Source organism: Orbicella faveolata, unplaced genomic scaffold (genome assembly GCF_042242905.1).
Source record: "Orbicella faveolata isolate gen_17 unplaced genomic scaffold, um_ofav_v1 contig_2, whole genome shotgun sequence".
In the NCBI taxonomy this organism is placed as follows: domain Eukaryota; kingdom Metazoa; phylum Cnidaria; class Anthozoa; order Scleractinia; family Merulinidae; genus Orbicella; species Orbicella faveolata.
Window position 1 is genome coordinate 6,758,240 of NW_028301547.1, and position 24,846 is coordinate 6,783,085.

Here is a 24,846-nt window from a genome sequence, read left to right on the forward strand (position 1 = left end):
AACGGCAGAACAGGCTTAAGAAAAAAGAAAACTTCTAAATAACCAAAGGGAATGTTTTTCTTTGTTTTCTTTGTCACTCAGATATTGACAGTTTGTTCCATCCTGACGTTGAAACACAAATATGCGATTCCTGCGTAAAACAACAAGGCTAAACAGGAACATGATATTTTAATGGATGGCGAAAATATTCATGAGGCAGCTCTAAAATGCTAGTTATGTTTGCATCGGATCTAGCTAATTGGTAGTTAATTGCTCATTGTTTATTTCCCGATAATTCAAACGTTTTCCACGAATAGCACATTGAACCGAACTGAGTGATGCGTGTGATTTAAATATTCATAGAAACATAATGGTAAAAGGCATAAAATAAGATGACCAGCCTAATTCCAAGCCTAGACAGGTTCAAGAAAGACACCTCTGACTACAACCATTAGACGAGTTGTTCATCAGGAGGATGGCCAAAATCCTCAGCGTCTTGTTCTTGCTGACTCTCCTCTGTCGAGAAAGGTAACCTGAATCTTTGTTTCTAAATATACTGGCTTTAAAGGAGAGAAAATGAGAATGGTCAACATTAAAATGAATTAATTCATGGTTTAAGGGTCGCAATATACACGAAGCACCTAAATCATCTCGTAGTGGGTGAATAGGCCAGATTTAAAGGGTGGGATATTTTCAATCAAGTTAATTCACCTAATAGAGAGAGGAGAATGATTTACTTCAAAATTTTGGCTATATGTTATTTTGCCCTTTTTCTAACTGTTTGAAATATAAAATTACCGACTTTTCTTAAATAAAAAATTATAGTATCTTATCAGCCCTCTTTTGGGCGATTCTATTCCACAGCTTCACTGCAAAAGATCTCGGTGTAAAAGTTTGCCAAGATATATGGAATGCGGCGGGAAGCAATTTAAAAGTCCCCTTGGAATTAAAAGTTGACTTAACTGGAAGTACTACCCCGGTGTTTACTCCGGAACCAGCAGGAAAAACCAAAATTGATTCATCCCCAGTGTTTCAAAAGTTCAAAGGTAATTCACGCTCTTACCACAGCAACCACAGGGAGCTTAGCTTAAAATTTACTACGTGAGATTAGAGTAAAGAAAAAGAAAAGCAAAAGAGAGAATAGTTTGGCCGTTTATCTTTGACTTCTCTTAAGGGAAACAAACAAGAAAACCCGTCATTCACATCCCCTATTTAGAAAAAAGTCCAAAGAAAATACTTTTGCTGATTGGTTTAAATTCGTGTTTCTATTAAACAATTAGATTATGAGCTCGAGATTTCTATCTCGAGCTCATAATCTAATTGTTTATTAGTATAAATCTACTAGCGTTCTATCACGCATGCCGTTCTCTGATTGGCTACGCCACTCGCTATCTATTCTTTTGTAGATAGTGAGTAGTGTAGCAGTGTACCCTTGTTAACAAAATGATTGTCGCTTCTTGGCAAGAACATAATAAGCTATTAGAGCTTTAACCTCCGAAGTATTCGCACTTAAGTAATGGGTTTTTGTCCACCGACACCTTCTCTGGAATTTGAATGCATATTTAATCGAATTCATTGTGTCTTCACTTGTTGCGGTGCGAAAGTTAGATACCAATTGAATAAAACTATTTGCGACACGAAATTTATTTTTGATTTTTGAGGGCATGTCCAGCATAATGGACAGAAGGGGCAGAAAGGGCAGAAAAGGCACCAAAACCAGTACTGTTTGTTTTTTTCCTCAGGCACGCGCGCATGCGACTTCCACGAGCGGACGCGCCTTCCCACGTGCATTTCACGCGTTTGCGTAATAGGTAAATGCATGGTAAAATAACTTAATTATAAGGCCAGAATACAATTGCGAATTACGAAATGACCCTCTCTTAGATTGCCTAGTTTTTACATGTCCTGCATAGAGATTGGCGCTAGTAAACTTATGAAAGATTTATTCATAAGTTTAAGACTATATAACCTTTTAGCGGACAAAAAAACCCGCTGATTTTAGAGATGGAACTTGATAAAGAGCTAGAGTTATCGATCCAGAGGGCGATGGCAGAAGTCAAGAGAGATCTCTCACTATCGCCAATAGTCTGATGAATCTCCTACCAGATGAAAAAACCTCTCGTCCAGAAAGGACTTCACGGGTGTCGCTGGGCAAAAACGTCATGGCAAGAGTGGCTAAAAGGCATATACAGCATTCAAGGGAGCTAAAACTCCACAAGAAACTGGCCATAAAAGAGAAGACAATCTCACTCCTCATGGAAGCTTTACGCTCAGCTCTTGAGCAGTAGAACAACGATGAAACAACAATGGCTCCTTTAGGAGCCACAAAATTGATGAAAGTCAACAATCGACAAACACCTGTGTTATCAAAATTGTGCCAAAAGAGCTTGGCGCCAAAACTTAGCCGTAAAATTAACTGCTAACGCAACTGCAACTGATGAAAATATTTTCCTCAGTAAATACCAATAAAGAAAAAACGCTTTGGTGTAGTTTCGTTGAATATAGACTTCTGGTGCAAGATCGAACCAAAATCTAGCCGCCAAAATGTGGGTGCGAAACTTATTACGCAGGTTATGATAAGCTGTTTGAGCCAGGGTTATCAGCATACATAGTAATCAAACTTGACCAGATTAATTGTCCGCGCCTTTGTTAGTGGAAGAACAAAAATACGAGAAAAGATGACGCCTGAACAATGGCTTTCTTTAAATCGCAAAACATAAGCCTATAACTGGAATTGTATTTAGTGTACATAAGTCAAACAAACAAATAGTTTGTTACAAAACTCCCTGGAATGGTTGGCTAGTAAAGGTAAAGCGAATTCCTAACCATACACTGTACATCCGTAAGATATATTTCAAGTTGCTTAGGGTAAAATAACGATTCAGGGTTAAGTTATTTAGTTAAGTTTCTTTGAGTACAACGCACACAGTGTTAAACTAAAGCTAGAAATGGCTAACCCTTTGAATACCAAACTTTCGCCAAGAAATACCGTCTTTAACCGTTTAGTCAGTTTTTTTAGCTGCCATGACGCTAAAGAAGCCTAAGTTTTGCTAAGGAAGCTTTTTTTACTAAAAGGAGAGATTTTTCGAGGATTAGTAACAAAATTGAGCAAAATTTCAATTCCGGGCATGCGCATTTTTTTTTTGTTTGTTTTTTTGTTTTTTTGTTTTTTTGCCATTAACCGTTCTCAATTTTGTTTGTTGCCCCTTTCCTTTCTGTTTTTCTCGGCCCTTTTACACTGGCTACCTTTTGCATTGTATGTTCTTTTTGGCTGCCGTGAAAAGTTGGATGTTAATTACGGGCGAAGCCTAGAAATGGACCTTGATCAATCATAGGCGTAGTGGACCACATTACCACCGTTTTTGCACCAAAAACTGACAACGTTGTTTTTCGATTAGCGACGTCGGAATGTCGTCGATATCTAAACCTGAAAATTTTTCGGAAAGGCCTAGCCGAGTACTACTCTCTGCTTATCAAGAAAATCTGATGACATTTAAATTGATGACGTCACAAGTGGTACAAAGAACACGACCATTAATTACGCATATATGCGTAGTTGGTATTCAAAGCGTTAATTAAGTGTACGCGAGTATACAATACCTCAAAATGATTTACAAGTCATCACAGTTCATTTGCGAAAAACATTACCTATTTCCTGGAATAGTTCATACCGGTCGAACTAATCGAATTCTTTTATATGATTTGTAAATGAGCGCGCAAGTTAATCTACTTCTTTCATGAGTAATATTTAAATTTGACCTAAAATGTCTAAGTGCTAGAAGTCTTAGTGTCAATTGACCTGACTGATTAATGATCTCGTGGCATTGATTTGAATAGGTCTGTAATACTTTCCGGAGATGACAAGAAGATGAATGCCTGTTCTCAAAATAATTGCTCATATATCGTACTTGCATATATTAAGCTGAAACGCCCATTTCCGAGTAAGAGATGGAACGAAAAGTGAAATAATAGCTCCCATTCCCCTTCGGTGAGCTCTAGTTGCTCCGCAAAACTGACTGACTTCCGAATGCAAATTCTTAAGCTTGGAGATGTTAGATCCTGGTATTTTTTCAGCAGCAATTTTAATATTCCTCGCAACTAAGTGAGAAAAAAAATAAATTTATATGGATATCCTTGATTACTACTCAAACTTGCAAACTAACCCTAACCCTAACCCTAACCCTAACCGGAACCCTAAAACCTAACCCTCAGCTTGTATAAGCTTAAGGGTAATAAAATTAAACTATGACATCATTTATCCAAAATATATGCAGGCTTACCAAACCAGTTATACCGACCATGACTGCCATACGATAAAAAAATAGAACATGATATCACTGATAAACCTCTCAAAAGAGTGACACCAACGAGAACTGCCAGAAGATAAAAATAAAACATGATATCATTGATAAACCTGTCAAACCGGTTTATAACCTGTTGTTAAGAGTAAAATAGAATATGACATCATCATATTATAATTAATGTATTCAACAGCACGTTAATAAGATTTCCCCCGCTAGCCTATGACGCAATCGCTGTTAATTAATTCAACCTCACACTAATGAGATTCCACCTCACAAATCCGGATACCGTGGTCCCTACTATACTACTGAAGAATAGGCTTAGGGAAAAGAAAACTAATAAAGAACAAAAGGGAATGTAAGTGAGGAATGATCATCGCAGTAAATTTTCTAATTTAAGCAATTGGAAAGAAGAAGCCTGAAAAAATCAGGGCTTCTTCTTTCCAATTGCTTAAATTGGACAATTTACTACGATGATCATTCCTCACTTTCATCTACAACCGCAGTTCAGATATGAATTATTTCATATATACTTCACATCAAAGGGGAATGTCTTTTTTGTTTTCTTTTTCACTCACATATTGTCAATTTTCCCCATCCTGACGTTGAAACACAAATATGCAATACCTGAGTAAAACAAGAGGACTCAAATGGATGGATGATTGACTCTAATGGATGGCGAAAATTTTTGCGAGGCAGCTCTAAACTGCTAAATTGGACCTAGCTTGCTGAATTATTACCTGATAACTAAAGCGTTTTCCATTAAACCGAACTGAAGTGATGCGTAAGATCTAGATATTAAAAAAAAAAACATGATTGTAAAATCCATAATAGAATGAATCGAACAAATTTAAAGGGTGGGGTATTTTCGATCAAGTTAATTCACCTAATAGGGAGAAAAGAATTTTTACTTTCAAAATGTTGGCTATGTATCAATTAAACTATTTCCTTTTTTTAAGATTTTATATAAAATTGGCGACTTTGTTTTTTAAAAATACTAAATTCTTACTTCTTGTCAGCCATGTTTTGAACAGCAAAGCTGCCGTATTCTCGCCAAAAGAACTCGATCCAAAAATTTGCCAAGAAATATGGACTGCGGCTGGAAGAATTTAAAAATCCGCTTAGAATTAAGAGTTGACTTAACAGGGGGTACTAACCAAGTGTTTCCCCCGGAACCAGCACGAACAACCAAAATTGCTTCATCCTAAGTGTTTTTCTAAGTTCAAAAGTAATTCAGGTCCTTACCACAATAATTACAGGGAGCTTAGCTTAAAACTAATTGACTGAGCAAAATTAAAGTAGGGAAAAAAAGAGCAGATATAGAGAAAATATATAGTTTGCTCGTCTATCTTTGACCTACGGCAAAGTCGGCCGCCATTCACATCACCTATACAATCATGTAGCATGATAGACACCTGCTTAATGCGGACAGCTTTGCCTGTGCCGACCGGAAAAGCTTAAAACGGACAGCAGTTAATTAGGATAACGGACACTTTCGGTGTAGCGATTATGTACGTACGTACCGTCAGAAAATGAAATATAAACGACAGTAGCGTAAAAGCGTAAAATGTTTTTTACCACGACTTTCTTAATCTGGTTCATAAAGCCTTATAAGGAGCTCGAGATTTCTATCGCGTGATAGTTGATTCGGGCTGCGCCCTCGTCAACTATCGCGCATAGAAATCGAGAGCGAATGTTTTAGCATAAATCTACCAGTCGTTCAAAACTTTATCTAAATCCTCTCCACAAACACTTGAAAAACGCCAAGAAGCGGCCGTCATTTTGTTAACAAGGGTACACTGCTATGGCACTCACTATCTATCACAGATTATATAATAACCCTAATTATTCTCGCATTTTGATTTGTTCTTGCCTATGATCTATTAGAGGACAGACGCACGATTGACGTAATCATTACAAAGTTTTACCCTCTGTATTTAAAAATGGCGGAAAGTTTTGAAAATTTAGATAATATTTTACGCGACTGGGCGGAAGATAAGGTACAAAAAGATATTGTCAAAGCCTTGAACAGGTGCGAGAAGCAGGAAGAAGAAAGAAAATACTCGAGCAGACGAGCGAGGCTAAACCAAAAACACAATTTGTCTTGAAATTACCCTATGGTAAGAAAACATTGCTTTGTCTCAAATTTACCAAACCCAACAGACAAACTGTTTATGAGATTAGTTTATTTAAAGAACTCAACTTTTCTCAGTCTCAAAATAATTGTTGACACAGATTGATGTCAGGAATGAAACATCAAAACATCACTTCGTAAGATCAGTTAAGATAAATTCCGACGCGAATGTTCCAGTCCGTTTCAGGGCACAGTAGCGAGCAAAGTATAGCTCACTACAGCTCATGGCAAGCTGTATCGCCGCTATTAAGTGTCTCCAACACTATATCAAACTTATTTGAGAATCATTAACAACAGAGCACACAAATTTCTAGCGTCACTAACGCTCCTTTCAGTCAAAACTCGAATCGAATGGCCTCTTGTGTTGATCGCAACCACAAGTTTTCCGAGCGTATTGTTCAACTATTGTAATATTCAAAGCAACGTTCAAGCTTTTCGGCTCACAAGGCTTCTCTGGTGACAAAAACTGACTTGACTTTTCCAGCATTTTCTTCAAGTTTTGTATATTTCGCAATTCAATTCTACTTTCCCTGTAAGTTTTCTTTCCACCAAAAGTGACGCTCGAGTCAAGTTTGACAGTGCGTGATTTTCCTGGACCAACATTATTCTTTGCTAGGCATAGCAACTAATGAGTTTGCTTCATTTTATATAGACAATAGATTACGTCAAATGGCTTTTTTGTGTTCGCCAAAGTGGGCAAAGGCTGGCTTTCGAGTTATGTTGAAAGATTTTGAAATAAAAAAGCTTTGTCTGAGTAGTTTGTTTCGTTAGTATATAAAACAAATAGATTCCATTTTGCCGTGCGTCTGTTCAGTAATAGATCACAGATGACGTAAAAATGTGGTAAGAACAAAAAGTGACACACAAGGCGACAGCTGTAAAATAGATAGTGAGTAGCGTATAGCCAATCAGAAAACGGCATTCGTGATAGCAAGGTAGTAGATTTATACTAATACGATATATTATGGTGTAAATTATTTTTGCGTTTCAAAAAATGGTCCTCGGCTTGTCCTACAAAGAGGACAATTTTTTGTTGTTCATGACGTCATATTATGTCAAATGACGTCACAAAGTCCGCCATCTTGATCTCGCCATCTTGGATTTCACAAATCAGTCAGTCACAAAGTTTAACGGTAGTAACTCTGACTGGATTGCTGTTACTGACAGAAACGATTGAAACCAGCGTGGGCACCTTGTTCCCCTTTCCTAATTCCAAAGCAAAACTACGAAACCGAAACAGAGACAGACAGTAATTTGTTATTAAATTTGTTTTTTTTAAGGTGGGAGGTGATTCTAATTGCTAAAAAATTTCCTTTAATTTTTTTTTCTCTTTTGTTTTTTTGTTTTTTTGTTTTGTTTTTCACAGCTCTTCTTCAAAACAATATCAAGACAAACCAGGACGACTTCCTCGATTTGATAACGCAACCAGGTGGACCCGTTCACGAAGCAATGGAATATCTTAACAAAAATGGGATACTAACTCCACAGCAGGTATAAAATACCCTTTTAAAAGAAAGTCTAATTTTTGAGGGCTTGATCTTTAGAAAATATTAATATTAAATCGTGGAGATAAAGCGACAACGTTTATTTATGTATGTACATGTATTGCGTAATACATTCGCGCCCTAGCGATGGTAAATGTGCATTCGTGCTACCTCAATGGCATATTTAGGGTTTGTACAAAGTCTGAACTAACTTTTTACCCCCTATACCCAACCTCACACCCTTCCAATATGACTCCAATTTCCAGGCAATGGTAAAACACACTGTATTGTAAAATCCTAACGAAAACAACACGCTGGACTTGATCTACAACATATTAACTTGCCCGGTACCTTCGTCTGAGACGAACAAGACCAGTGTGTCGAACAAAATTGCTTGTCATATCCTCCTTAATCACTTTGTCTTCGCCACTTTCCGCCTCATTTGTGTAGATAGCCACTTCAGTGACAGAGAGGACTGTCTTCTCACCAGCAATATAACTCTCACACTGTCCATGCTATACCAACAGACATTTAAGAGAATATTGCCGAACCAATTGCAGACCTAACTGAGGTAATGAAAAAGTGCAAAAACAACATATTCCATTGGGTTAAAGTGCCACTAACCCCCAAAGTGTTTTTCCTTAAATAAAATGTACTAGTTTCCCTGATTACTTCAGAGAAAAAAATATCTCGTTTGATAAGACCCCTGCGTTTCTACAGGCGTTTAAGCATGTAATTTCTATGTTCACGACCGCGCAAAGTGGGATCTGGGTCGGGCTACTGGTGACGTCACTTCAGGAACCGGACTAAAACACTCAAGAGACCTTTGACTGAGCTTCGAGGGCTGTCCTATCTTACCAAAACTGGACAAGATTTTTAAGTGAAAGAAGTGTATCATCTAGCATTACAATTCGGAGTAGTCTAGCTACAGTTTGGGCGGCTGCGATGTATATATTTTTTTCCTTTCGAAGTGCAGGTCGCCAGTCGAGATCGCCGCATTGTAATTTAGGCCAGGATCTGGATCGACAATTTGCCGGTCCATTTGGGTTATAAAGGTACAAATAATGGCTGGAGAGTTAACTTACAGCTCTTAAAGAGTTATAAAGATGTCAATGAGCACGAAGAGTTGGTAATTTGACTTTAAGGAACGTGCAGATTTCGGAGTGTCAAAACATTTTTTGACTCAAACATTTCATTTTCCCCGAAATACAAGTTAAATGCGATGCAGTCGTAGTCCACTCCTGCCTAATAAAGAACTTGTAATATTTTTTGTCACAGAGAGAAATGGCAATGCATATAGATGGACAAGTCTGATGAAAGAAAATATTTAAGACTTGTTCTTATCAGATGCAATGTCTACTGTTGTATTTTCCTAATATTTTTTGCACAACAAGAAAAACACACGTGCGATAAATGTTCGTTAAAAGCTTTATATCACCCCTTTTTTCCGTTGAATAATCCGGTATTCTGCATTTGCCATTTCGGATTTGACTATTTTGTCAGAAAAACATATGCAATTTTTTTTTAAATGAATCCAAAACGACGGCGGAGTCGAGCAAGATGGCGGCGATACTCCAGTTACTAGGTTGACAGAGACATGCAGCCTTGGTTTATAGCGTACTTCTTTTAAAAATTTTGGACATCCATGATATGGCCGATTGACACCTGTCAAAACGAGGTATCCGCTGACTGGCATCACGTGGCCATATTGCGGGCTCAAGTTTAGAGCTCATCGATGTCACATGTTTCTTTTAAGTTGATTCCTAACCAAGTTCTGGTTTTCGTGACCAAAGTCACGTGGAGACGAGGGTATAGTGTGAATCGGAACATTCCTGTGTAAAGCATTCCTGTGTAACCATTCTTCGCGTTCCTAATGTAAGATTTCCGTGAAGAGCAGTAGATAGATAGGTAGATAGATATGGGTCAGACAGCTTGAGGGTTAATCAGTTTTGGCTACGAAAGAGAGATACAAAACCGACAATGAATTGACGACTATTTACGGTTTTTGGTGCAATTGATTTTGGAAATACTAGTTTCAACCACGCTGTACAGATTCAAGACACCATATTTGTTTATTAATTTAAGAGCCCATTAACCGATTCATGCGCACGCTCGCGCGCGTTGCTAAGGAGATGAAATTTCACTTCCGGTCACTTACGTCAGCCTGAGCACGGAAAATAAAAACAACTCAAAAACTTGCAAATTCGCGTACATTTTAGATGTTTTTTTTTGTGTTTCGCAAAATGCAAAGTAAAAAAAGTACAAGCATGGACAAAATAATAGAAAGACAGAAAAACAAGAGCAATAGAAAGAAAAAACTAACTCCGTGTGGCTTTGTTTGATCTTACCGAAGTGTGCTGGTAGTGTAAATTGCGCACGCGCTGATAGGGTAACTTTCAATAGATATCGGGCGCACTTCCGGTGTCTTTAAATGCTAAAGGAAACGCGGTTTTTCATTAAATCCAGCCTTCTTCGACGAATTTCGATTACAGCCAACCTTGGCAACATAGCTATGCATTCCTTTTTCGAAATCATGCTTTTTTCAGAAAATTACGAATTTTTCAAAATTTTGAAATGCTCTCAAACTCTGACCTTTTAGAAATGAAACAAATCGATGCATAGCGTAATGAGGATTTAAATTAGAATATTAAATCAATGAAAAAAATCCCGAGAAAGTAATTTGCCTGGGAGCCTTTGTCTTTTTCTTGTATTAGTCACATGACCATGGGCGTGGCCTGATGACGTCATCACTAGTGTTACTGGTCATGAAAAAGTTGAAACACATGAAATAACTCTGAACTAACTAAAAATGAGGAGGTTAGATGAGACTAGATTTTCCTTAGCAACGGCTCGAAAAGATTGGTTAATGGGCCCTTAAGGGGACTGCAGACCTTGGAGACTCAAGCATTTGGACCTATTTGTGACAGGCTGTTTTTAGCATTTTTAGCATTTTTTTTTTTTTTGAAGGGTCCGAGCTCTCAGTTCACGCAACTCACTTATGTTTAAATCAAATTTGACAACAAATCTGAACAGGATTAAAAAGTTGAAGTGACGGGTTTCAGTCACGCAGAAAAATCCAAAGATGACAATTAGTGGATTAAATGCCGGCCTCTAAAACGCATTTTCTGCAAATAAGCAATGGGAGCCCCATACTCATAGAAACCCGTCAATTGCTTTCTCATGGTAAAATGGTTAGCAGTATTGCTCGTGGGCGCGTACGCACGACTACGACGTCGACGACGACGTCGCACAACATGGCGGCCCTACTTTAGCTAATATGACATGCCGCCTTGGTTTACAGCGTACAACTTCGATATCGGACATCCATTTTATGGTCAATTGACACCTGTCAAAACAAGGTATTCGCTGACCAGTATTACGTCACCATATTGTGGGCTCTAGTTTTGAGCTCATCGAGGTCACGTGTTTTTTAAGTTAACCGCTGACCAAGTACCAGCTTTTCGATTAGATCACGGGCTCAAACTAGGTTAACTAACTGTAATCAGGGCCGGGCTGTTCTGAACTGAGCCGGTTAACGCTAACCCAGGATTAAAAGTTAACCAAAGTATATTGTTCTGTTATAAAAGTGTTTTACACTGCTTATGTTTTGTGTAGTTTGAGATTATTGAAACTCCTCTTCCATTTCCTAATTTGCATATTATTATTCTAGAAATTCACTTCAAACCTAATAATGTAAGTGTATGAAAGTGACGGAATTTAATTTTACACGCGGAATTTCAGTCATGCCGCCGTTGAGGATAACACTATTTCTCTAATAATTTTTTTGCGCTTTGTTTTTCAAAAGGATCGGACAGCTTTTATCAACACTTTATGGAAGTTGTGGTTTGGACCTCTTTCTCATAGCCAACCCGGCAAAGGCTTTCAACATGTATTCATTGGTAGGTACTGTGGTCAACAGTTGTAAATGTGTTAATCTGGACCCTGCTTTCATAGATCCAAATTAATTCCTGGTCGAGGATGTTGTGTCGAAGATCTTCTTTGATCATAAATTAGACAATTGAAGAATAAGGCACTAGCAAAATGTCTTTGTCTACTAAAGCATACAAGTGTATAACCCCTAGGTCGACTCCTCCGCTTTGTTCTGTTACTAATACCCTTGTTAACATCCCGTCCGTTGATATTAGTTATAGACCTGAGAAGTAATATTGCAGTACACACAGTGGTATATTTTTGGTTTCGCTCTGAGCGAGTTGCTTAAGGGGCCTCCTCACGGTATTAACAGTATCTACACCTATAAACGGATGAAGAACTACAAATGAACAATGTTTTTTTTACACCATTGGGTTTAAGCTCCTGGCATTCGCAGTAAAGATTGGCAACACACCAGGGTTTCGTTTTCGTTCATATGAGTCTATCGCAGACTGTTGCCATGGCAACAACCAGTTGTAAAGATAACCATTTTTTGCCACTTTCCACCCGTTTGCTTCCCTTTGTAGAGTTGCACTTGGTAAAATATCTTTAAACTCGACAGTCTTGTGAAAACGATTTCGGCCGATAGTTTAATTTGATTAAATGAGAATTTTATCCAGTGGATTCGTAAAAAACTTTAACGTTCCTATGTTTGATGAAAAAACAGAAATCGCTCGATAAAAATTTGCCAAAAAATGATATTGTGAAGTAGGCATCTATATCATGAAGTATACAAACTTTCGGAAAATTTCACCGAAGAGAACGCGAAAAAAACGAGGGCTGTTTTTCTTCGTTGTGACGTCATAAAATCTGGAGACAACTACGCGCGCATGCGTATCAATGACCCACTGGCGTCATTAGCGCGTGCGGTTGGAAGAAGAATCTTGTTTAGCTCATATGGCCTTCCTAAAGCTACTTTTCGCAATATTGCGACACACTTTTAGAGATGGTGATTTAGAAGAAATTTACGCCGACCCTTTGACTCGCCTTACAGAATTCATTAATGTGAATATTAAAATTCAGCTGATCGTCTATGGTGACTCCTAACAACTTAAGACAGTCGGAAAATTCAATGTTGCTTCCTTGAAAGTGTAATGGAATGTTACTTTCTGTCCTGTTATGCTTTAAAGTCATAGTTTGATATTTGCTCAGGTTTCCTTTTAACAGATTGCTAGCATACCACTCGGAGGCCCTATTGGCATTCCTCATAAGGTTGGTGTAAGCTATTTTCGGGTCCCCAGCTGTTTCATACAGCAGGGGACAACCCCTACAGGACAACCCCTATCAGTCTGCTTCCACTCACTTCTAATAGTTCCCTACTTCACTCGGTTCAGTCGATCACATAGGTAGGATTGAAGTAGATCAAGCAGTTCCTCGGGAAATCGATACGCGTTTAGTTTGCTGATCATAAGGGAAGGATGGGGTGAGTCAAAAGCCTTACTCAAGTCGGTAGACAAGATCTTAACAGGTCTTAACAGTTTGTTGGTTATCCCGTGCTGATTTCCACGCTTCAATAAGGCTTATCAGTGTTGCCTCACAACTATGGCGTTTACGGTATGCCGTGATTCGAGGATCCAAACGGCTGTCAAATAGGCCACTTTCGATATATCAAAATTCGGCTAGATAGTGAGGCCTAGAGGACACAAACAAAAGAAATGAATAAACATGCTTATTCAATTTTCTTTGTTTGTGTCCTTTAAGCCTCACTGCCAAGCTGAATTTTTTAAAATTCGGCATATTAAAATATATCGAACGTGGTCTATTTCTTTGAATTCTGATCGCTAAGAAGCTGCTCAAACACCTCATTAACCACCGGAGGACAGTTATTGGTCGATAGCTCCCACCATCCTGTGGATCCTCTTTCTTTAAGACAGACGTCCATTTCCCCTTTTTCCAGTAGCTTGGCCATTGACGATTTGAAATACATGAATTGTACAGATTCGCCAGTGGTTTAGCGAGTTTTTCCGCACCCAGATGCTTTTTTCCCCCGCATTAAATGACTCCAGAGCACTTCTAACTTGTACCTGGTTAACTGGATTGGACTCGATCATCAGATCTAACCTATTCGCCAATTGTATTTGCAGGACGCTTGGATGGTTGTTTAAGTCACTCTTTAAGGAGTCTCTTACGGTGACATCTCCGATAATTCTTGGTATCGTTGCAAAGTGATCTGCTAATATTTCCGCAACAGTCTTTTGGTTGCTAATGATCTTGCCATCAACTTTTAAGTTAATATCAGATCCCTTGACCCCTTTTCTAGTTCCATGAAACGGTTTGAAAGTTTGGAAAAATTTCTTGGTTTTTTCTAAGGTCAGAAGTCTTCTTCTTCCAGTATTGCCGTAGAAAAATCCTTCTTTGCCAGACTGCTTAATTGCTACATTTTAGCTTGTCTTCCCAGTTTTGTTGTGTTCTGTCTTTTAGACTACTTTGTGAAAGCTCTTCTGTTTGCTCGGCTGGCAGTTTTTCCATGCGGTCGTCATATAGGTTGTGTCTTTGTCCCTTATCCCTTATCCATCCCGCAGTGTATAATTTCAAGTGGAGTACAATATACTGACCCCAAATCCATCGCTACAGCTCTGAACGATTACTTTGCTTCTGTTGGAAGATTGTTGGCAGAAAAATTCTCTCAATCTCTCAGTTATGTAAATCCTGTGAAACTCAATGTTACTGAACCAGTCACGGATTTTTTTGGGTTAAGACCCGTAAGCCATTCCTTTGTTCTGCAACAGATTAGTGCCCTTAAGCGCAACAAGGCCATCGGGTTAGACAGAATAAGTGCCCGTTTACTGAAATGTGCTTCTCGAACTATAACTCCATCAATTACGAAATTGTTAAATTTGTCAATTGCAACCAACGAGTTTCCTAACATCTGGAAATGCGCTAAAGTCACAGCACTTTTCAAAGCCGGTAATCGTACCAGCCCGTCTAATTATCGCCCTATTTCTATTTTACCAACTCTCAGTAAAGTCCTAGAGAGGGCTGTGCATCATCAATTTTATCAATATCTTAACCAACATAACTTACTCAACGAAAAGTAATTCGGTTTTCGGCCTAAACATTCAACAGTTAACACTGTTTCTAGTTTTGCCGATGAAATTTTATTGAATATGGAAAGGGGTAAACTGTGTGGAGCCGTATTCTTGGACCTGTCCAAGGCCTTTGTCACGATCGACCACACAATTTTGCTACGAAAGTTGTCGTCTTTTGGGGTAACTTCTGACACGGCTAAATGGTTTGAGTCATATCTTAATGGACGAATGCAATGTACATCTTGCGGTCCGGAACTGTCCGATTTGTTACCTGTTACGCATGGCGTACCTCAAGGCAGCATACTGAGCCCTTTGTTATTTCTTATATATATAAACGATTTGCCCACTGTCATCAGGCACTCGGAGGTAGCCCTATATGCTGATGACGCAGTGCTTTATTGCTATGACTCAAACCCAGCTGGTCTAGAGTGCGCCCTAAATGCCGACTTGTATTCTATTGCTATCTGGTTAAATGATAACAAACTCACTCTTAATGTTGATAAGACCAAAGCAATGCTTATTGGTAGTGATTCCAAGTTGCGCAAGTTAAACAGTCTCTCGGTTTCTGTTCTTGATAATCAACTCGATAGTGTTAGAAGTTTTAAATACCTAGGGGTTGTATTATCCTCTAACTTTACCTGGACCGAACATGTGGAACATGTGACATCTAAAGTGAACCAGAGACTAGGTCTTTTGCGTAGGATTAAGCACTTGTTGCCGTATAATGCACGCCTTCTTTATTACAATAGCCTTGTTCTTCCAATCTTTGATTATGCTGATCTGGTATGGGGCGATAAGGATAACGCTGTTTTAATGAACAACCTGCAGGTGTTGCAAAACAAGGCGGCAAAACTTGTTCTAAATAAACCATTGTATTCTTCTGCAACCGATGCTGTCAGTCAGCTTGGCTGGTTAAATTTAAATCAACGCAGGCACTTCCATCGCTGCTTGTATGTTTATAAATGTGTGAATGGAATTACATCTCACAAATTGGAATTATCTAGAAATAGCGATGTCCATAGATATGACACTCGCTCCAAAGATCATCTTAGACTTCCAACAGTAAAACGGAACTGGGGTAAACAGAGAACTTGTTATCATGCCTTTAAAGACTGGAATGCCTTGGACAGTGACTTGAAGAACTCTGACACCATATGTCAGTTTAAAAGTAATTTTTTTAAATCTATTAGTCTATAATTTACTTTTGTATTTTTAATATATTTTTTTAATTTGTGTATTTATTTTTTAATAATTTAATGTTATTTTGGATCGGGACCTTTCTGTAGATCACCTACGGGTGAGAAAGCTTCCCGTTAAAATATCATCATTGCTCGCTTCTTTTTCTGGGGAAAGCATTCGTCCAACAGTGTCTTGCATGATTGTATTCCAATTGAAGACACTAACTAAGACAATTTCACCTGAAAATTATTAAGAATCAAATTGACGTTTTACAGACTTTTAGCGTGACAAGGTACTTCTTTTTTTGGATAGAGCACGTTTGAATGGACCATTTCCAAATTATCTTTAGCCTCTTTCTCAAAGTGAGTCAAAGTGCCTATCCTTTTATATGAAAGCTAATTTATAAGTAATATAAATTTAGGTCAATGTGAACAACAATGAAAGGGAGGTCAGAGAAGTTATATGACCCATGTGTTCTTAACATACATTTCTGTGACGCAATATCCTGGTAAGACAAACACTTTCTCACTGTGTCGAAAGATCAAATTCACCTTTCGCGTCAGTGTTGTGAAAAATTTTTCGTCTCAACGTCGCTCTATTCGGAGTTTCTGTTCATTCTGGTTTCTTCCCACGAATTTATGTTCAAGATTTACGTACATTATTTCGTGTCCAAGGATGATGCCGCCGATTTACCGTGGTCGAAGGTCTCGCGTTCAGAACATGAATGCGGTTGCCGACGCCGCAGAACTAACCGACGATTCGGTTCAACAGCTGAGAAACTTTTACAGACAAAGGAATGTTGTTTCCACTGGCAACAAGACCACAGTTCATTCTGGTTTATTCCCACGAATTTACGTTTAAGATTACCGTAAATTATTTCGTGTTCAAGGTTAATGCCACTGATTCACCGCGGTCGAAGGTCTCGCGTTCAGAACACGGACGCGGTTGCCGACGCTGCAGAACTAACAGCAGAACTAACCGACTATTCGGTTCAACAGCTGATAAACTTTATACAGACAAAGGAATATCGCTTTCACAGGCAACAGGACCACTCTCTGACCACAGTTTGTTAATACAAGATTAATTCTCTGTCAGTTATTCTCTGATGACTGAATTTCATGTGAAGTGGCTGAAGTCTTCTAGTTGTTCTATTTACATATTCATAAGCTTATTATATTCATGTATTGTTCGTCTATTGGGAATACACTTCGTGTATTTGTGTGGATGAAATGCTCCACATAGGTCGCCCCACTGCCCCATAGACTCACATGGCCAGCTATGGTGGCAGAAAGCCCCCCCCCCCCCGGCATGGCCTTGTTACCAAGGAACCATATTTGTGTTGTTTATTGTTGCTGCGTTCTTTGTTGCCTGAGAATTAGGACTCCAGGGAGAGGATTAGGACCTCTCAGTAGCCTGGGGACTACAGGTACTCCTGGAAAGAAGGGAGAGGATTATGACCTCTCAGGGCTTGGGGATTAGGACCCCAGACAGAGGATTAGGACCTCTCCGCAGCCCGGTTGTTGCTAAATAATGTTCTTATTGTTTAGGTCCCCTCGTTGCCAACCACCTGAACCGTGTCATCCTGTAAGATTCCTATTGGCAACTCGAGCACTTCATCCCCTGCCCCTTTTCTCCCATCAATAGTTGTTGTTGTCTTCTTTGATCTCATGGGCTGGGAGCATTAAAATCAGATTTCATTCACATACAAATTAAACTCATAATTTGAATGGTTGTGCACCAGGCCTCGCTTTGGTAGAGAGGCTTAGGACAACTCGCAAATGGGATACTTCCAAGCTTTTACGTTGCGTGACGATGAAATGGCGGCCTGAGAGGCCTGTTGCGTAGATTATTACTATTATTTTTGTTTTTTTCTGACTGAACAGTCCTCGCGATTCCATTAGATGAATTTTTAATTTTTTTGTCAGAGCTCCAGGGTAATATAATATTTCGCTTTAAGGTGATTCCTCAGAAATTTGTCGGACGATTATTTTAAACCTATCCATGTATTGTTTTGTTACTGCAAAGCATTAAAAATCAGCAGACGGCAAAACAAAATCAACTCAGGTAAAACAAAATCAACTGACGGAATAAGAAAATCACCTACGGCGAAATAAAATTAGTCACTGCAAAACATTAAAAAGCAACAGACGGCGATACAAAATCAACTCCAGCTGTGAAGCGGTAAAGATATTAAACAGCTATTAATGCTATTGAAAAAAAAAACAGACATCGGAACCCTCTTATCGAAGTTTGGTTTAATTTGTAAATTATAAAGTCATCGAACAGGAAACAATCAAACTATTCAACTGTAAATTTCGTCTGCATGTTTCCTAAGGGAAGAAAATAACATTGGCTCTTTCCAAAAATTGTATTAAAAATTTTACAACTTGAGACAAAAAATATGCCTCAGGAAGCCGTCTGAAAAAAAGGCACGTTCCAATCACGTGACCGGTGACGCAACGACCACAAGGTTGCAAAGAGTATCTATATATAAATATATATATATATATATATATATATATATATATATATATATATATATATTATTAATTGTGGTTTTGTATGTTTATTTTTCCGGCTTTCATTTCTATTGTAAAGTTCTAACCAATATATTAAATTAAATTATATTTACCAACTCGCAATTTTAAGTTTCTGTACGTTCTAACCAAGAAAAGATATAACTTTCGTTCTAGTCTTCCACTTTTTACCCTAAGAAGAATAGCCCCCTTTAAATTGTGAGATGGAGACGTAACCTAGGCATTTTTAAATGCTCTATACCATTATCCTTTCAAATATTAAAAGTGCTTTCAAATTTCTCAATTTATGTCCTCCAACCGACATGAAATGCACATTTAGAAATTTTCACGTAGCTGGTGACGTCATCTTTCCAACTTTCTGGAAAATATCTATTTTAAGGCTAGTGTTAATTTCGTATGATGCAGCATCCTCCCGGATTTTAAACCGACAAAGTTATTTGAAAAACGAATTTTTATCTAACTGCAGCAAAAATTTGAAAAATATCTGAGTGGGAAATATTACTGAATGCGAATGTAGTTAAATAGGAACTTAAGAAACTTTGCGCACGCGGCACACACCTTTTGTAACTTGCCAAAAGTACTTCCTAACTGAGCGGAAGAGTTAGAGAGAAACATTGTAGCAAAATTTGAAAACCCATTCTTTTGATTCATCGACTGCTCCTGAGAGGGTGGCTAGCTGTGGAAAAAAAAGGCAGTTGACAGACAACTAACTTTTTATTTTTTGTTGTTTACTCAATAATAATAATATAGAAATAAAAAACGCGCCCGAGTGCATTGTTGAGTTATATAAGCACGCGGGAATTTTTAAGAACACGAGAGAAGTGCATAGAGAAGCACGAGGCGCAGCCGAGTGCTTCTCGCACTTCTCGAGTGTTTTTAAAAATTCCCAAGTGCTTATATAACTCAACAATGCACGAAGGGCAAGTTTTTTTATTTCTTTTATAAAATGTAAACCACCACATTAACATAAAGACATATTAAACAAGAAAAGGATTGCGAATTTTAATTAATCAAAATAAGTATTCTCCTTACATGTACATGCTTTCTTTTTATTGGCTTAAATGCTGAATGAAAAGTAAAACCGTTCCCTTTGTGGCAAGAAACAAACGTTTTCTAAAAAAAGTCAGAACGGTTCTAAAGAAATTATTACAGCAAAAATAATCTTCGAAAGCGTATTTCGAGTGGTTAACTGTTAAATGATATACGCAACAGCTGCTAGAAAACATTTAATTGTATAAACAAGTGAAATGTTGCTTTTTGTTGACAAAGATGTAGATAAGCCAGTATAACTCATTATTTAGGAAGCATTGTAATGTGCTTTTTTCGTCATTCTGCCTTTTAAATTAAAACAGGTTTTAAGTTTTAGTGTTTGAGATGTGTATTGGATTGTAGTCATGTTTACGTAAATTCATACCTTTGAAAGCGTTTACTGCCCAATTTGTCGAGCTCTTCGTAGACTTTGCTTGCGTTTCCACCAAAAGCCGGTTTCTCTCCGCTTCTGTCAGTTCTGCAAACCGTTTTTTCTTTGGAACAGGTGCCTCATTTTGAGACTCCTTAACGCTGCTACTTTTCTCGGCGTTCAGGAATTCGAACCCGAGTTGAAACCGTGGAAATTCTTCAGCCATAATGGCGAACGGACTAGCTGATTCTCAAATTTTGTCCAGGGCAAAATTTTCGTGACGTAGCTTGCGTGCATATGTTGAGTTATAATGCACGCGCGTGACGTAAGCAGAGTGCTTTATGGAGCTATAATGAACTCGAACTGACTAATCACAGCGCGCGCAATTACTCGAACATTTTATAATAACCACCAATAACCACTGCCTACTCGCCACCCAGCCCGTAATTGTTAGTGAAATCTATTTGATAAATTAAAGTAGTCTAAAGCAACATGATCAGCCGCCTTAACTTATTTTTAAATCTAAGGAAGTGATCACTTACTGAGGCACTACATGTGCAGCTAAAAATTTTCGCCGTATTTCAACTCTAACTTTTCCAAGGTGAAAAGCTGAAGAAGAAAGCGTACTCAGGATTCCACAACTGGTACCAGTTTTACCTCGAGCAATTGAAAAGTCCAAGTCCAATAAAAGGCGTAACCGTCAATTCCTACACTTATAACACAGAGGTCAGTATTAATGTATGTATAATCACCTTTATTATATAAACTGTAGTATTTTATAGGAGTATTTCAGCGTATCAGTCTGAAACATTTGTAAATGCTTGTCGTAAAAAAATCACAATTTTATGTGAGTATTTATCAATTAATACACGATAGTCTCTACCTTTGTTTGAACACTGAGCGCTGTTGCTATGCCGTCGAAAACTCTTCGGTTTTCTTCCAGAATTATATATATTATTCTGTACTGTGAAACGGCATAATGATAAAAGGAGTAACATAATTCTGATAACTAATTACTTAGTTCGCTCGCATCAGGTTATAAAATACGCGCTATGTTCTCTTGCCAAATATATATTTTAACTCGATTTTATCTTGCTTTATTCCGTAGCCAAGCTTTATGAGCCTAAATTTCGAGTGGGATGGGCACACAAAGAAGTTTGACAGCAGCATGTTCGTCGGAACCAGCCCAGCATTTGATTTTGCCATATTCAGTCTCTGCTCTATTGTGCTATTTAAAACAGGTGTTGGAGTAACGGACTGCAGTTGCAAAATCCACAAGAGCACGGTGACAATAAGAGCCATTGAAAAGGACACTAAAAAATTTCCGAAAACAGGCAAGATTTGCACAGCTTTCCCGCCGTCTGTTGTTTGTAAGTGTCAATTTAAGTGACCAACTATTTGTGATTTTGGCTGAGATGATGGGACTAGTTCCTTATCAGCGAGGGCTAAGAGTCATGTGATGTAATCTAGCAGATTACAATGATACAAATTTTAAAACTGAATTGTTTATTTCAGAGTGGTTGGTCTAAGCCCGTCACGTGACGCTGCCAAAACTGGCGAATTTTCGCGTGTAGACCTCAAGTAATTTCCCTCAGTTTGAATTTATTGTTCATTACTAGTGGTACGTGGTTAGTACGGATACCTAAAAGACACGCAAAATTTCCCTATGATCAGGCTACCAGCATTAAGCGAGTTCTCAGAAAAAAAATAAACGTCAAGGACATACAATGTACGTAGAAGTAACGGGATGATGTATTTTTTCCTTAACTGGGCTCTTAAAGTTACTTAAGGTGATATTCGAGAAACCTGGAGCTGATTCAAAAGGTCAAATGTCTCGATCTATCATTTTTTTTTTTTAAATCTATACTCGACAATGTGATGGTTTGAAATAGCTCTTGACTTTAATAAAATCGTATAGTTGACTGAGAAAGCTCTCATTTCCTAGCAGGGTTCAGACAATTTAGAGTTGACACACATGAAAAAGTGCTTATGTCTATAAAGGGTCTCCTTAAAACGGGATCCACTCTACCAGAGAACTTTTTGACTTTATCTGCAATTTATAGTGATGAAAATAAAATTCGATGTTGCTATGGAAACTTTACGTTGTGAATTAGGTTTGTCCCCAAATTTGGTATTTTCTAGTTTTTTTTTTTTCTTTTCTTTTTTTGATAAAAAAAATATTAATAATATTTTGACGCAGAAACGTTTTCATTTATAGGTCAGTTTAGCAATTTTCACTATCCTCATATCCGTTCACCTAATGGCGCACATTTGAAGTCGTCCTTGTAATATTTCTCTTTAATTTAGCTGATCCTGTCTGCTCAAGTATTCCACCCACCAGCCGGACGGACTGTGGATGGCTTGGGATAGACCACCACAACTGTGCTGAACGGGGCTGCTGTTTCGACAGTCAACAGTATGGTGGCCACATCTATTGGTGTTTTTATCCTTCAGGTAGGAAAACCATATTACCATAGTTTCTTATAGTTCTTTATGCAAACTCTTCTTAGATCTACCTTTTAATTATCACCACTATTTCGCCAAAAGCCGTAGCTATAACTCGAAAGAAAAACAAAGCTACAATAGCACGACCTGTAGACGTAACTGAAGCGCGAGCAAGGATAATTTATTTAACAAACTGACGTCAGTCTTTTATGCGTCTGTCCTCTTATTTACGATAAATTGTTTCATAACATTGTCAAAGTGGCTGTGGAACTACGAGCCTCGGGCGAGTGGTTCCGCAGTAAACTTTGACAATTTTATGAGGAAATTTATCATTAATAAGAAGACAGACGCATAAAAAACTGACGTCAATTTATTTTTTACAATAACAAGACCCCATCAAATGCCGGGAATAAATGAGGGGAAAAGACATCGTAAACTTGCCGTAAACAAAGATAAGTGAATTTTATTCAAAATGACGCGAACATTGTCAATAGCTTTTCATGCTTTTTGATTGGCCACTTACAAAAGTTCATTGATTAAAAAGTTGACAGTTTCACAGCTGAAAGTTGAACTTGAAAGCTTGCATAAATTAAAATTTTAACTGTTTGTACTCTTAGTGATGATAAAATTAAGCCAATCAGCGCGCAAGAGATTAGACAGTTATTGTTAAATATTTGTTCGATGCATCGTTTTCTTCTTTTTATTGCCGTTTAGCCTACCAAGATACCTGCAAACAAATGCCTCTGAATAATGGTCTGCTCATGCGTAACCTATGTACTTCGCTGCAACTAATATTCTGCTCCGGTGTAATTGTAACCACGCTCTTTTGCGAAAAATGGCAGATCGCTTCGCTGGGCTGTCAGAGAGTGATTTAAATAGGAAAACAAACTTGGTCAGGAATGGAATGATAAGAAAGCAATGATCTGCTCGCCACCAATAAATCCCCATATTTTCCTCAATATCCTCTAATAATTATCAACAGTTTGATTATCGAAATAAACAAATGATTTTTCCTTTCTTTTGCTGGCAGTATTTTCTAAAAGAAGTATAAATTATTTTCCCACTCATTTTTGCTACAGAGTTACTGAAACATTCGTAGAAGTTTCTGACAACTCGAACTAAAAAATTGCGAAAACACTCGCCACTACAGATGGTTGTTTCCAGGACATCAGTCGTTCTCCAAAACTTGCACTGGTGGTTTCATCACTGTTTAGAAAAATTGAAATATTTTCAACTTTTTTTGTAGAAACAGTAGGAGAAGTCAGATATCGATAGTCCCATGAAATCAGCCAAGACTGTACAAATACCTAGCATGCATATGCATTGTCCTTAACTGCATTTTGTTTCTCTTAACAGACCACAGATGTCACGGCATCCTTCCCCAAAATAGGAAAGATTGCGGCTTCCCGGGAATAAGCAGGAGTGAGTGCGAAGGAAAAGGTTGTTGTTTTGACGAAAACTTTGGTCACGGTGTCCCCCATTGCTTCGTAGGAGTTCCAAGTAAGAATATTTTAAATTAGTTGAATTTCCCAGTGCAAATGTCGCAACTGAACTTAGTACTAGTAAACTAAATTATAAGCAAACTGACCATGGATTCTGCATTGCTCGCAGAATATGATACATCTCTTTAAAAAGTGTACGATTTTGTGCTTGTGTCGTGCTAAAACAACGTTTTACCTGTTTTCTTCTTCACAGAGGGATGAAATATAAACGAAAGTGCACGGACCATCCTAAAATGAAAGAGAATATCAGTGCCACCTCACATGGATTGATAATGAATATATAAAGAAATAATATTGTAATGAAATAAGCATCGTGGCTGAGAAATAAAAATAAAGATGTAGTATCGTGGAGTGTTGTGTTGACCATTTCATTTAAGTACAGAGCAGTTTTTTTTTTTTAATTTTTCATGCTTAATGGGGAATTTGAGAGACAACAAAAGATGAAGGAAGTCAACAGAGGTTGTTTCCCGCCTCTTTCCCGGCAGAGCGCCAGCTTCAGTACCGTAACATAACAACATGATCCCGTTGTACGCTTTTCTCCGAACTTGATTCAATAATCCTTCCGTCTGCCCCCTTGCAAAATCAACAAGAGGCAGCTGTGAAGCTGAATTAGTAAGTCAGCCTGAATATCTCACTGATGAATAATGGGGGAGAGAACAGACTTTCGACAAGAGACGATGATCATGGTCTCTTGCTGTAGACTGATAAATACAAAGACAAAAAAGGCTAGTTGGCCTGTAAAAAATGCATAATCCTCTTAACTTTATATTTCCTTCATTTAACTTCTCTATCTACATGATGTGTCCTCCCACTCCTTGTTTTCCCACCCCCACCCCCACCCCCGCCAACCTTTCTCAAAGCTTTGCCGCTTTTAATTTCCCTTGATCAATAGTTTTTGGTTGCCACTCGTTAGATCACAACCTCACC

General features: G+C 38.1%; 1 protein-coding gene across 1 annotated transcript; it reads left to right on the top strand.

Annotated features, from left to right (window-relative positions):
* The first annotated feature begins 361 nt into the window (after nt 1-361).
* LOC110049774 (uridylate-specific endoribonuclease A-like) lies at nt 362-24,268 on the top strand. The gene is made up of 9 exons (XM_089289224.1): nt 362-507; nt 844-1,025; nt 7,781-7,905; nt 11,704-11,797; nt 20,574-20,698; nt 21,081-21,342; nt 22,280-22,426; nt 23,774-23,917; nt 24,113-24,268. Exons 1-9 carry the CDS (start codon nt 455-457, stop codon nt 24,118-24,120), a joined length of 1,140 nt encoding a protein of 379 aa, XP_089145350.1. The 5' UTR covers nt 362-454; the 3' UTR covers nt 24,121-24,268.
* The last annotated feature ends 578 nt before the right edge of the window (nt 24,269-24,846 follow it).

What these genes read in the sequence shown, in the direction of transcription:
- LOC110049774 (XM_089289224.1), top strand. Translation starts at nt 455, where the DNA reads ATGGCCAAAATCCTCAGCGTCTTGTTCTTGCTGACTCTCCTCTGTCGA. An exon ending in CTTTCAACATGTATTCATTG is followed by an intron (nt 11,798 to 20,573) that starts GTAGGTACTGTG and finishes AACTTTTCCAAG; the next exon opens with GTGAAAAGCTGAAGAAGAAA. An exon ending in CCTACACTTATAACACAGAG is followed by an intron (nt 20,699 to 21,080) that starts GTCAGTATTAAT and finishes TTTATTCCGTAG; the next exon opens with CCAAGCTTTATGAGCCTAAA.